The 11,300-nt window shown below is 35.1% G+C and overlaps 1 protein-coding gene across 4 annotated transcripts; it reads left to right on the top strand.

The window, feature by feature from the left end:
* Nucleotides 1–1,858: 1,858 nt before the first annotated feature.
* LOC113355973 (5'-nucleotidase domain-containing protein DDB_G0275467) lies at nucleotides 1,859–11,064 on the top strand. Of its 4 annotated transcripts, none has more exons than XM_026598961.1 (14): nucleotides 1,859–1,876; nucleotides 3,760–3,796; nucleotides 3,932–4,117; nucleotides 4,212–4,348; nucleotides 4,461–4,610; nucleotides 4,730–4,831; nucleotides 5,124–5,288; nucleotides 5,482–5,592; nucleotides 6,636–6,733; nucleotides 7,167–7,290; nucleotides 7,431–7,520; nucleotides 8,078–8,122; nucleotides 9,929–10,252; nucleotides 10,635–11,064. In XM_026598961.1, exons 3-14 carry the CDS (start codon nucleotides 4,096–4,098, stop codon nucleotides 10,659–10,661), a joined length of 1,395 nt encoding a protein of 464 aa, XP_026454746.1. In that variant the 5' UTR covers nucleotides 1,859–1,876; nucleotides 3,760–3,796; nucleotides 3,932–4,095; the 3' UTR covers nucleotides 10,662–11,064. The 4 variants fall into 4 exon arrangements, with proteins under 4 accessions (XP_026454746.1, XP_026454747.1, XP_026454745.1 ...); XM_026598960.1 differs by lacking the exon at nucleotides 1,859–1,876 and adding an exon at nucleotides 3,530–3,650; XM_026598959.1 differs by lacking the exon at nucleotides 1,859–1,876 and adding an exon at nucleotides 3,549–3,650 and having other exon boundaries at nucleotides 3,757–3,796.
* The last annotated feature ends 236 nt before the right edge of the window (nucleotides 11,065–11,300 follow it).

Genomic DNA, 11,300 nt, shown 5'->3' with positions numbered 1-11,300 from the left:
GTTTCAATTTTTTGACTGAGATGTTTGCTAGTAAATAATCTGGTTGGAGACAACATTTTGTTAACCTGGCTGGTAGAAATGTATTATGTTAGACTTCACTTTCTGCTATTCCTATGTATACGATGGGTATTTTCCTGTTACCAAAATGTGTAACAAATGAATCGAAAAAATTAGAAGATGTTTCTGGTGGGGTCATTCGTCAACTGAAAGGAAAATGCATTTCATCAATCGGCAAAAAATAGGTTTACAAAAGGATGTTGGTGGTTTGGGTATTCGCATTGCTGAGATGGTGAACATTACACTGATTTGTAGACTCGTGTGGCGTTTCCTTGAAGAAGAAGATGCGATGTGGGTACAACTTCTTGATGCCAAATATTTAAAGGATAATTTGTATTGGTCCATGGAAGCAAACAACAAAAATTCCTCAATTTGGAACAATATGGTCGAAGTAAGACATCACCTGTAGAATAAAATATTTTGGCAAGTGGCAAAAGGGAATAAGGTTAAGATATTTGAAGATCCATGGATTCCGAACCAGATTGATCATCTAATACCGAGAAATGAGGAGCACTCAATGGACTTGGAATTTGTCTCAGATCTCATTAACCAAGAAGACAATACTTGGAATCTGAATATTCTGAATGATACGTTTACACCGGATATTGTGTAGAAGATAACTTCCATTGTTCTAAATGCGTAGGAAGAAGATATCCTGACTTGGAAGTGTACTCCGAAAGGTAAATTTATTATTAAGTCCTATTATCATATGTTGGCACACGATATTCCAGTGTCTTCATCCATAAGTTAGTTTCCGTGGAAAAATATTTGGTCCTTTACGGAAATATTATCAAATATTCACATCTTTATGTGAAAAATGCTTAATGGAGGTATTGCGGTGAAGATTAATGTTAACAGGTACAATCCCCAGAGAGATAACCCATGCACTCTGTGTAGAACAAAAGATGAATCAATTTTTCATCTTCTTTTTGAATGCTCTGTCTCCAAGATGGTATTCTGTCAAGCTTCCATGGATTTGAATTTTCTGATTTTAATGATTCCTCCTTAATATCATCAACGATTGGATGTAGCAAAATGTGAATAACAGTTTCGTGTTTCGCATCTGCATTCTTTGGAATATATGGAAGTTGAGAAATGATATGGTTTTCTCAGGACGTAATTTTTCGTCAGAAGTTATTCTTCATAAAGCTAATATGGATTTCAATCTGTGCATGGAAAAGAAACCACCCTCTAATCTCAATAACCAACAGAATTCAGTACAACAACAGTGGTCTCCACCTGAGGTTAATTTTGTGAAGATTAATGTTGATGCCTCTTTTATCCCAAACCATGGCTTTCCAGGTGCTATTGCTCGTGACTCTGATGGAAGATTTCTTGGCTGTGAGATGATTAATTTTGATGCAGCTTCTTCCTTTCTGGCAGAATCAATCGCTTGCAAATTGGGAGTTTCCTGGCAAAGAATTTAGGACTGCTAAACGTGGTGATTGAAGGTGATGCTAAAAATGTATGGGAGCTCTAGTGACATCTCATAAAGTGTTAGATCAATTATCTTAGATGTCAAAAATCAGGAATAACCTTTGTCAATATGCCATGAAAGAAAACGTAAGTGACAGGTGGAATGATATTTCTCCACCTAGTTGTATTTCTTCAAACCTCAATTTCAATGAGGTATTCGAATAAAAGTTTCGGGCTTTCTTAAGCCCGTCTTCCCTTCGGTAAAAAACAAAAAAAAGGTAAACGATTGAATCCAAGAATATCTTTTATCGTTTTGTTTAGGTTTAAATATGCAAAACTGAATCTTCAAACAACAATGGCTTCTTCCTTTCGTATGATTCTCCCTCTCTCTTCTTCATTTCATGTAATTCTTCTTCCTCCTCTCTCTTTCTCTTTCTCATCCGACATCTGTTTTCTAAAGTTCTTTTGTCTATTTTTTACTGAATTTAGTTTCTCATTTAAAGCAGAAAATTTGCTCATACTCATCCATTATAACTCCTCAAGGTGATTATCATATTCTGGTGGTTTGGGTATTCGCATTGCTGAGATGATGAACATTACACTGATTTGTAGACTCGTGTGGCGTTTCCTTGAAGAAGAAGATGCGATGTGGGTACAACTTCTTGATGCCAAATATTTAAAGGATAATTCGTATTGGTCCGTGGAAGCAAACAACAAAAATACCTCAATTTCGAACAGTATGGTCGAAGTAAGACATCACCTGGAGAATAAAATATTTTGGCAAGTGGCAAAAGGGAATAAGGTTAAGATATTTGAAGATCCATGGATTCCGAACCATATTGATCATCTAATACCGAGAAATGAGGAGCACTCAATGGACTTGGAATTTGTCTCGGATCTCATTAACCAAGAAGACAATACTTGAAATCTGAATATTCTGAATGATACGTTTACACCGGATATTGTGTAGAAGATAACTTCCATTGTTCTAAATGCGGAGGAAGAAGATATCCTGACTTGGAAGTGTACTCCGAAAGGTAAATTTACTATTAAGTCCTATTATCATATGTTGGCACACGATATTCCAGTGTCTTCAGCCATAAGTTAGTTTCCGTGGAAAAAAATTTGGTCCTTTACGGAAATATTACCAAATATTCACATCTTTATGTGAAAAATGCTTCATGGGAGTATTGCAGTGAAGATTAAAGTTAACAGGTACAATCCCCAGAGAGATAACCCATGCACTCTGTGTAGAACAAAAGATGAATCAATTTTTCATCTTCTTTTTGAATACTCTGTCTCCAAGATGGTATTCTGTCAAGCTTCCATGGATTTTGACTGTTCTGGTTTTAATGATTCTCCCCTTAATATCATCAACGATTGGATGGAGCAAAATGTGAATAACAGTTTCGTGTTTCGCATCTGCATTCTTTGAAATATATGGAAGTTGAGAAATGATATGGTTTTCTCAGGACATAATTTTTCGTCAGAAGTTATTCTTCATAAAGCTAATATGGATTTCAATCTGTGCATGGAAAAGAAACCACCCTCTAATCTCAATAACCAACAGAATTCAGTACAACAACAGTGGTCTCCACCTGAGGTTAATTTTGTGAAGATTAATGTTGATGCCGCTTTTATCCCAAACCATGGCTTTCCAGGTGCTATTGCTCGTGACTCTGATGGAAGATTTCTTGGCTGTGAGACGATTAATTTTGATGCAGCTTCTTCCTTTCTGGCAGAATCAATTGCTTGCAAATTGGGAGTTTCCTGGCAAAGAATTTAGGACTGCTAAACGTGGTGATTGAAGGTGATGCTAAAAATGTATGGGAGCTCTAGTGACATCTCATAGAGTGTTAGATCAATTATCTTAGATGTCAAAAATCAGGAATAACCTTTATCAATATGCCATGAAAGAAAATATAAGTGACAGGTGGAATGATATTTCTCCACCTAGTATTTTTTTTCAAACCTCAATTTCAATGAGGTATTCGAATAAAAGTTTCGGGCTTTCTTAAGCCCGTCTTCCCTTCGGTAAAAAACAAAAAAAAGGTAAGCGATTGAATCCAAGAATATCTTTTATCGTTTTGTTTAGGTTTAAATATGCAGAACTGAATCTTCAAACAACAATGGCTTCTTCCTTTCGTAGGATTCTCCCTCTCTCTTCTTCATTTCATGTAATTCTTCTTCCTCCTCTCTCTTTCTCTTTCTCTTTCTCATCCGATATCTGTTTTCTCAAATTCTTTTGTCTATTTTTTACTGATTTTAGTTTCTCATTTAAAGCAGAAAATTTGCTCATACTCGTCCATTATAACTCCTCAAGGTGATTATCATATTACCCCCCCCCCCCCCCCCCCCCCCCCCCCCCCCCCCCCTCTCATTGTATTCTTCTCTTTTTCATTTCTTTTTTCCTGATTTTCTTTTTAAATATTGTAATTTATATAATTTCACTTTTTAGGGTTTATAATCAGAGAATTTTGTCGAAACATAGCGGCAACTGTCGAGGAAACAGTGTTGAGATTTGGAAATGATGTTGAGAGTAACGATAATTTCATTAAGATTCGTCATGAGTTTGATTCTGCTAAGAAGAGCTTTCTCAAGATTCCAGAAGCACTCAATCTTATGCCTAAAATGAATCCTGAAGGTCTAATTTCTCGTTCTCGTTCTTTGATCGTACTTTAGTTTTGATTGTCTTGTAATTCTGACAGTAATTCTATGTATTATGGTGAAATTTCTAGGTATATATGTGAATAAGAATCTTAGATTGGACAATATACAAGTCTATGGTTTCGATTATGACTATACATTGGCTCATTACTCTGCCAACTTGCAAAGTTTGATATATGATCTTGCAAAAGAACACATTGTAAATGAGGTTAGTTGCACGATGTATTCTATTTGTTTGTTGCTTTGTTTGACCGTTTTTAAGATAAGTTTCGGAACAAGTGACTTAACTTACTTTTGATTTTGTATGTGCATTTTATCAGTTTAAGTATCCAGAGATTTGTTCAACTTTTAAATACGATCCATCCTTCCCAATCAGAGGACTGTATTATGATAAGCTAAAGGGGTGTCTCTTGAAGTTGGATTTTTTTGGGTCTATTGAGCCTGACGGGTGCTTCTTTGGTCGTCAAAAGGTGTGCATTAGCTGTAGAGTTATTTTTAGTTGCCTGTGTGTGAATGGTTTTTGCTTTAGGATTTTATGCTATATTACTAAATTCACCTTGTTTTAATCTTTTCTGTGATTGTCTTACAGCTTAGCCGAAAGGAAATAGAAGAGATGTATGGGACACGGCATATTGGCCGAGATCAAGCTCGTGGATTAGTTAAATTGATGGATTTCTTTTGTTTTAGTGAGGTTGGTATCCACCATTCATTGCTTTTTAAATAGTTTCTTCCCTTTCGATGCTCTTGTTCTCTTTTTTCTCATCCTGTCATTTCCATGTCGCATCCTTATATAGGAGGTTAGGCTGTTTGGTTCTATGCCAGTGGTTATTTCTTTTAGATATTATTTGCATAATGAGGCATTTGAAATCTTGCAACATGTAAACACAACAGTCTGCGATGTTCCCATGTCATCATTCTGTTGCATTTCCATTGTTTGTTTTATTTTCCACCATAACAGTGTCAAGCATCTTGTTTATCTGTAGGCGTGCCTTATTGCAGACATTGTCCAGCACTTTGTAGATGCTAAATTGCAGTTTGATGCTTCCTACATATACGAAGATGTCAACCGTGCGATCCAGCATGTACACCAAAGTGGTTTGGTTCACAGGGGAATTCTTTCAGTTCCTCAGAGATACTTAGTAAAAAATGTAAGTCATATCATATTAAATGTAGAATATTGTTATCTTGGTTATGAGTCTTATGACTCATGAGAAATCCAATTGTTAAGCTTAAATTTCAGTCATCATGTTACTTGTTCTTTTACATTGACCAGCAATCAGCTGGTTAATTTTATTTTAATTTCATTTGTAATAACCTCAGTGTTTCATGGATGTTAATCAGGGCCAGATGCTACGCTTTTTAAAAATGCTAAAGGAGAAGGGAAAGAAACTGTTCTTGATGACTAATTCTCCATATTATTTTGTTGATGGCGGGATGCGTTTTATGTTGGAGGTGAGTCCATATTGAATTATTATTACAGTTATTGTCTAACCTTGGTTTATAAATTTTCTACAAAATTGTTAATTACTTGGACCTTCTTTTAAATTGGTCATAGAGGTGCAAATAGAAACAGAACTACTCCAACTGCCTGTATGTTTTTACTAGTCAAGTTATTTCTCATAAAAACATCTCCCCTATAACATCTTCGTATGGGTTAACCACAAGCGGTATAAGACCATGACATACATAAGCGCATAAAATGCTATTATGCGTGGAACTGGTATAAAGAAGTAAAGAACTTCATAAAATGCGATTATTATCTAAAACCAAACTACCAGTTTGTTAACTTCAACAAATTTTGGAATCATTAACCTTTCAGAGTATCTACCGTTGTAGTTTGTATCATTCTTTACCATAATTCTCTAGAGCGCAATAAGCAGTGTCATTCAGCCCCATTTTGTTGGAATTATTGTTACACATGGCCCAAAGATGAATTTGATTACCCTCTCACTTCGTTACTGTTATTTTTGAAGTTTTTCTTCGCCTAGTTTCAATAAGGCCACTCACTAGCAATAAATGAAACCATAATGAAACCAGCTTGTTCATATATCTTATCCACATAATGAAACCATTGATTTTTTTTTTTTGATTGTTAATTAAGACATGATATTACTATCAAGAAGAAAACATAGAAGATACCTTTATTAAAATCAAGGGTGAGATTTTTATACTAGTCTCCCAACTTTGACTGTTTGACCACAACTGCTCTTCAAATCTCTCTAATTACATGTACACATTTCTAATGAAGCTCTTTCTTCAAAAACCTTATGCTGGGCATGCGAAAAAGCAAGTGTTCAACTTCAATCTTCTTCGCTCATCTATCATCCTAAAAGAGTAGCTTCGTTAAGTGATATATATTGTTTTTTTTGATCTGTTGCAATATAATCTTAAAATTTTGTAGCTTTTTATTACTCCGTCTTTTCAGAGCTTAATATTTGAATGTTTGTGTGTAGTAAAAGTATATTCTGAGTGTGGTTCTTTAAAATTGCAATTAGGACTATATGGGTAAGGGAGATTCTTGGAGGGATCTTTTTGACGTTGTGATTGCTCAAGCGAATAAACCAGAGTTTTACACGTCAGAGCATCCATTCCGGTTTTTCTCCTCAACTTCCTAAAATACTGTACATGTTCTCTTACGTTGAATTTATACTACATATAGATGATGTTTACTTCAATTCTACAGTTTTATATACTTGAACGAACAATCTATATTCATAACTTTTTTCCCTATGCTTAGTTATAGTTTCCTAAACTCTGAAGATGTGCCTCTAGGAAGTGACACTTACGGTGCTTCAATTTATCATTGTCTGTTTTCTTCTATTTTTTGACTTATGTTATGATTAATGAAGCTATACTACCTATGCACGTAAGAAATTCTGTTGTTAGCACTTGGTCGACCATATTGTTGTTGTATCAACCAGCAAACTAGCATCTTTAAACTTCAGTAACGCATTCAAAAATCATTGCATTCCGCATGCTGGGTCATACTAATACTGGTTTCCCTGTCTTCCTTGCCACATTTGTAGTTGTTATGATGCCGCAAAAGACACCTTAGCCTTCTCGAAGGTGGATGCTTTTCTTCCAAATCAAATTTATTACCATGGATGTCTAAAATCATTCCTCCAAATTACCAAGTGGAATGGTCCTGAGGTACACTCTTAATTTGCATGGTGCATTTGTTTCAACTGCAACAATGCTGTCCATTAAACAATTTCAATTCATGAACTGCCTTCAGTTGGTCTTTTTTATGCTGTATTAGGAATAATATTGGATTTTATTTTCTTCATTAGGTGATATATTTTGGGGATCATCTATTTAGTGACCTGAGAGGACCTTCGAAAGCTGGTTGGCGTACTGCTGCCATCATTCATGAGTTAGAGGTATGTATTTTACTGTATAATCAGCCTATTAAATTTATTCCTGTTATCGTTGCTGTATATAACGCTAGGGGTTCAAGTTAGCTTATTCAAGCAAAACAAACCGTCTCTAAAATATAGTAAAGTAATAGCAAAGATAGTCAAATATATTTAGGATGCTGGCAATGTGAAGTGTTTTTTGGGTATGTTAGGGGTGGGGATAACGAGTATTCTCAGTGACCAGTTGCACCATTAAGTTCATTCCTTCTCTCACCGGTTCTCTAGCTCTGCTTGGCAATTGAATGGTGTTCCGTAATACAACTTTGTCTGGGAGACTCTTTAGTATCCTACTCATAGGCGAGTCACTTGAGCTATGCTTAGTAATGACCTTTCTGAAAATTGGGAGAAAATCACTTACACAAATAATACAGCTAAAATATGCATGTGAATATTCACTACCAATTCTAATTTAAAAGCTCATGTTCTAGTAATCAAGTTCATATTGTAATTACACTTTCAATTTGCATCTAATAACTGTGTTTGACCTTCTGTGTTCTAATAGAAGTTTCTTATTAATACAGAATGAAATACGTATACAAAACGAAGACAGCTACCGTTTTCAACAGGTAAGCTATTCTTTATTCTGTACACATTGCAAACAATGCAACAGAAATGGTTTATTAGTTGAATGCTTAGTTGTGCATGTACTGATATTGATATGCAAGCAAATGTTGATTCTTGTCAGAACCTGTGTTACAACGACATTCCAATTATATATTTTTTTGCTGTGTCGACACACAGGACACGGCTCAGTTACCAAGAATAGAATAAAATATTTAATAAAATTAAAAATACTTATGTTATAGATTTTTAAGATATTTATATTAGGAAAGAAAATATATTCTCCATCCTAACTTCTGTTGTCTTTAGTTGCAACATATATATTTTCTTAACTTCAATAAGGAGTTCTGTCTTTAGTAACAAAAATAGAGACACTCTCATAACTCTCCATTGATCTCCATTAGATTTTTTTAGTAAAAATGGAGATACTCTCCCACAACTACAACTATATCTATGAGATGATGAAGATACGTAGAAGTATCAACGGAGTCTGCATTTCTAATGCCTTTTTTATTAATGGTATATATAAATGCAAGTATTTTGCTATGTTCGCTATCCGTGTCCCCGTTTTCTAGTTTTTTAAATTGTCGTGTCAAGGTAACGTTTTGGACACAAAACACGGACACCATGTCCGTGTCGTTGTAACACAGGTCAGAACACTTCAGGCATGCCTTTAGGCTAACCAATTTACGCTTAAGAAAAATATCGCCTACGCCTCTTGGGCTTCTCTAGATACTTACACCACTTGGGCTTCTCTAAGATATCTTAATGATTGTCTTTAAGATCCTTGATATTTGGATACTGGTTGAGTATAAATTTAACTTAATTTTAACGATTGTTGTTGTTTTTCGTCCAAAAAAACAAGTTAAGTCATAGATACATTATTTGAATACTAGTGTGAAAACTGAAGTGAAGAATTAAATAGTGACCATTTCATGCTGAGAAGCCCAAATAAGTGAGACTATTTTACTACCATGTTAGTATGTTCGAGTGAGAATAGTTGACAATATGTAATTTCATATGTTTTTATAGAGTAATGTTACGGACTTAAGTTTTCTACCATTCTCCTTTGAGTAATGCGAGGCAACGCGTCACCTTGCCTAAGCAAAACCCCCCGCTTCATCTTGTTTTCATCCATGACTAACTCCTGTGTTAAAGGAGTTTTTAAAGTATCTGTAAAACGTAGGGAGTATATTTATTGTTTGGAGTAATGGCATACCCATTATCTATGTATATTGATTGGATGTCATTGGTTTGTTATATTTGTGAACAGTGAGGAGTGCTTGAAAGTAGTCTTTGTGATACTTTCTTGTTAAGTACCCTCAAGTTAAATCACCCCGTCTAAGTGTGCTAACCGGAATTGGCCAAAGGCTCTTTTGCACATATTCATCCGACTCTCTGCAAGGACGCAATGTGTTTTTTTAGGAATGAAGTTATTTACTTTTAGGCCATAGAGCATACTGAAGATCCAGTTTCTTGTAATATTTTATCTTCTTCTTTTATCATGATTTCCCGTCTTGCTATGAACTTTTAATATTTTATCTTCTTCTTGGGTATTTTATCTGGACCATTCATGAGTATTTTGTCAACCATGTTAATATGGTTACATAGTTCACCTGACCTGCCTCATGCTAGTTGCCTGGAATGTGTAAATCCAACATTGGGGAATCACATTACCCAAAAAATTAAAAATTCCTTCTGAACATTATCTTTGCCCAAATTCTTGGTAATTTTAGAATTTGTTGATTTTAATTTCTTGAATCTTATCGGAACCTTTGAACGTCTCTTATATCTTCATGTTTCCACTCCAGGCAAAATTTCACATTGTACAAGAGCTGCTTGGGAAATTCCATGCAACTGTATTATCCGAAGCTGGGAGAGGAAAAGCTTATGACTTGCTTTTGAAGGAATTAAATGATGAGAGGCAGTTGGCACGGTCTAAGATGAAGAGAATGTTTAATAGCTCTTTTGGTGCTACCTTCCTCACTGATACTGGTCAGGAATCTGCTTTTGCCTACAACATTCATCAATATGCCGATGTCTATACCAGCAAACCGGAGAACTTTATGTTGTATCCGCCAGAAGCATGGCTTCATGTACCTTTCGACGTGAAGATCATGCCACATCATGTGAAGGTAAAATCTTTGACCAGTTGAATGTGTGTTTTGAATTAGTAGTAAATTGGTGAAGTAAGATTTTATTCTAGGTTGACGAATTGAAGCTATGCTCTGAATTTACAAGCTTGCTAGTTCTGATGGTTTTGGAGATCTCTAGTGTGAAAAGGGTACACAATCCAAAGTGCACCTGACCTTAGTATGAACTAGTGTCTGATTATGATTTAAGAAACCAAAAATAACTAACATGATTTTAGGCTCCATCGTTTGACACTTGAGGGACTATCAAAAGAAAGCTAATTTTTAGTTTGCATAATTCCACAATTTTCTGTAATTTACAGATTTAATCTCTTAACTTTATTAAGTAGTTGCACTCTGGTTTTAACGTTTTAATTTCTTGTAGGTTCCATCGAATTTGTTCAAGACTTGAAAGTATATAGATGTCCCTGTTACATCAGTCCGCTGTTAGAGGAATGGACGAGAATCCTCGCATTCTTTTGCTTTTTGGCATTTTTTGGTTGGAAAAATTGAGGCTGAGAGATTTTTCTGCACTAGTATCCAACCTCTTAAAGGTTTTGACATAGTGAAATTAACACTGATCAGTCGGGCAAAAGTATAATCATCTTTAAAGGTGTGCTGAAAAGATAGTTGCACGAGAAGAGAAGGTTGCGACTTTGTTGTTGCTGAGAATCTCTCTCAGACATCTAATTCATAAGAACTAATACAATGATGTATAATTCTGTTAGAGCTGATAATAATGTTATACTACTATTGATCATAAATTCTTTAGAATGAACTGAATTATATTGAAATACATTATCTCAATTCGAGAACTTCCAAAGTGTTCACTGTGATCTACTATTTCCAATATGTCCCGTGGCTCAAAATTGCCTAGTATCCCAAAATCTGCCATGTGAGCAGGTGGTCTGGAATGTTCTCCTAACTCAAAATTTGCTGTGGACAATAATCTACCTTGTTACTGGTAACATGGCCAACTAAATTTCATTTTGAGTACAAGAAGTTTTTTATAGATAATGAAATAAGAGTATATAGGATTTAGGAGGATTCA

This window comes from Papaver somniferum, chromosome 3 (genome assembly GCF_003573695.1).
Source record: "Papaver somniferum cultivar HN1 chromosome 3, ASM357369v1, whole genome shotgun sequence".
Lineage (NCBI taxonomy): Eukaryota > Viridiplantae > Streptophyta > Magnoliopsida > Ranunculales > Papaveraceae > Papaver > Papaver somniferum.
Note: the sequence above shows the minus strand (reverse complement) of the source record. Positions and strands in the feature narration are given on the sequence as shown.

Excerpts from the sequence above, each read along its gene's own strand:
- LOC113355973 (XM_026598959.1), top strand. The coding sequence starts at position 3,603 with ATGGCTTCTTCCTTTCGTAGGATTCTCCCTCTCTCTTCTTCATTTCAT. Across the intron at positions 6,734-7,166 it reads ACGTCAGAGCATCCATTCCG|TTGTTATGATGCCGCAAAAG; the intron begins GTTTTTCTCCTC and ends CCACATTTGTAG. Across the intron at positions 7,291-7,430 it reads CCAAGTGGAATGGTCCTGAG|GTGATATATTTTGGGGATCA; the intron begins GTACACTCTTAA and ends TTTCTTCATTAG.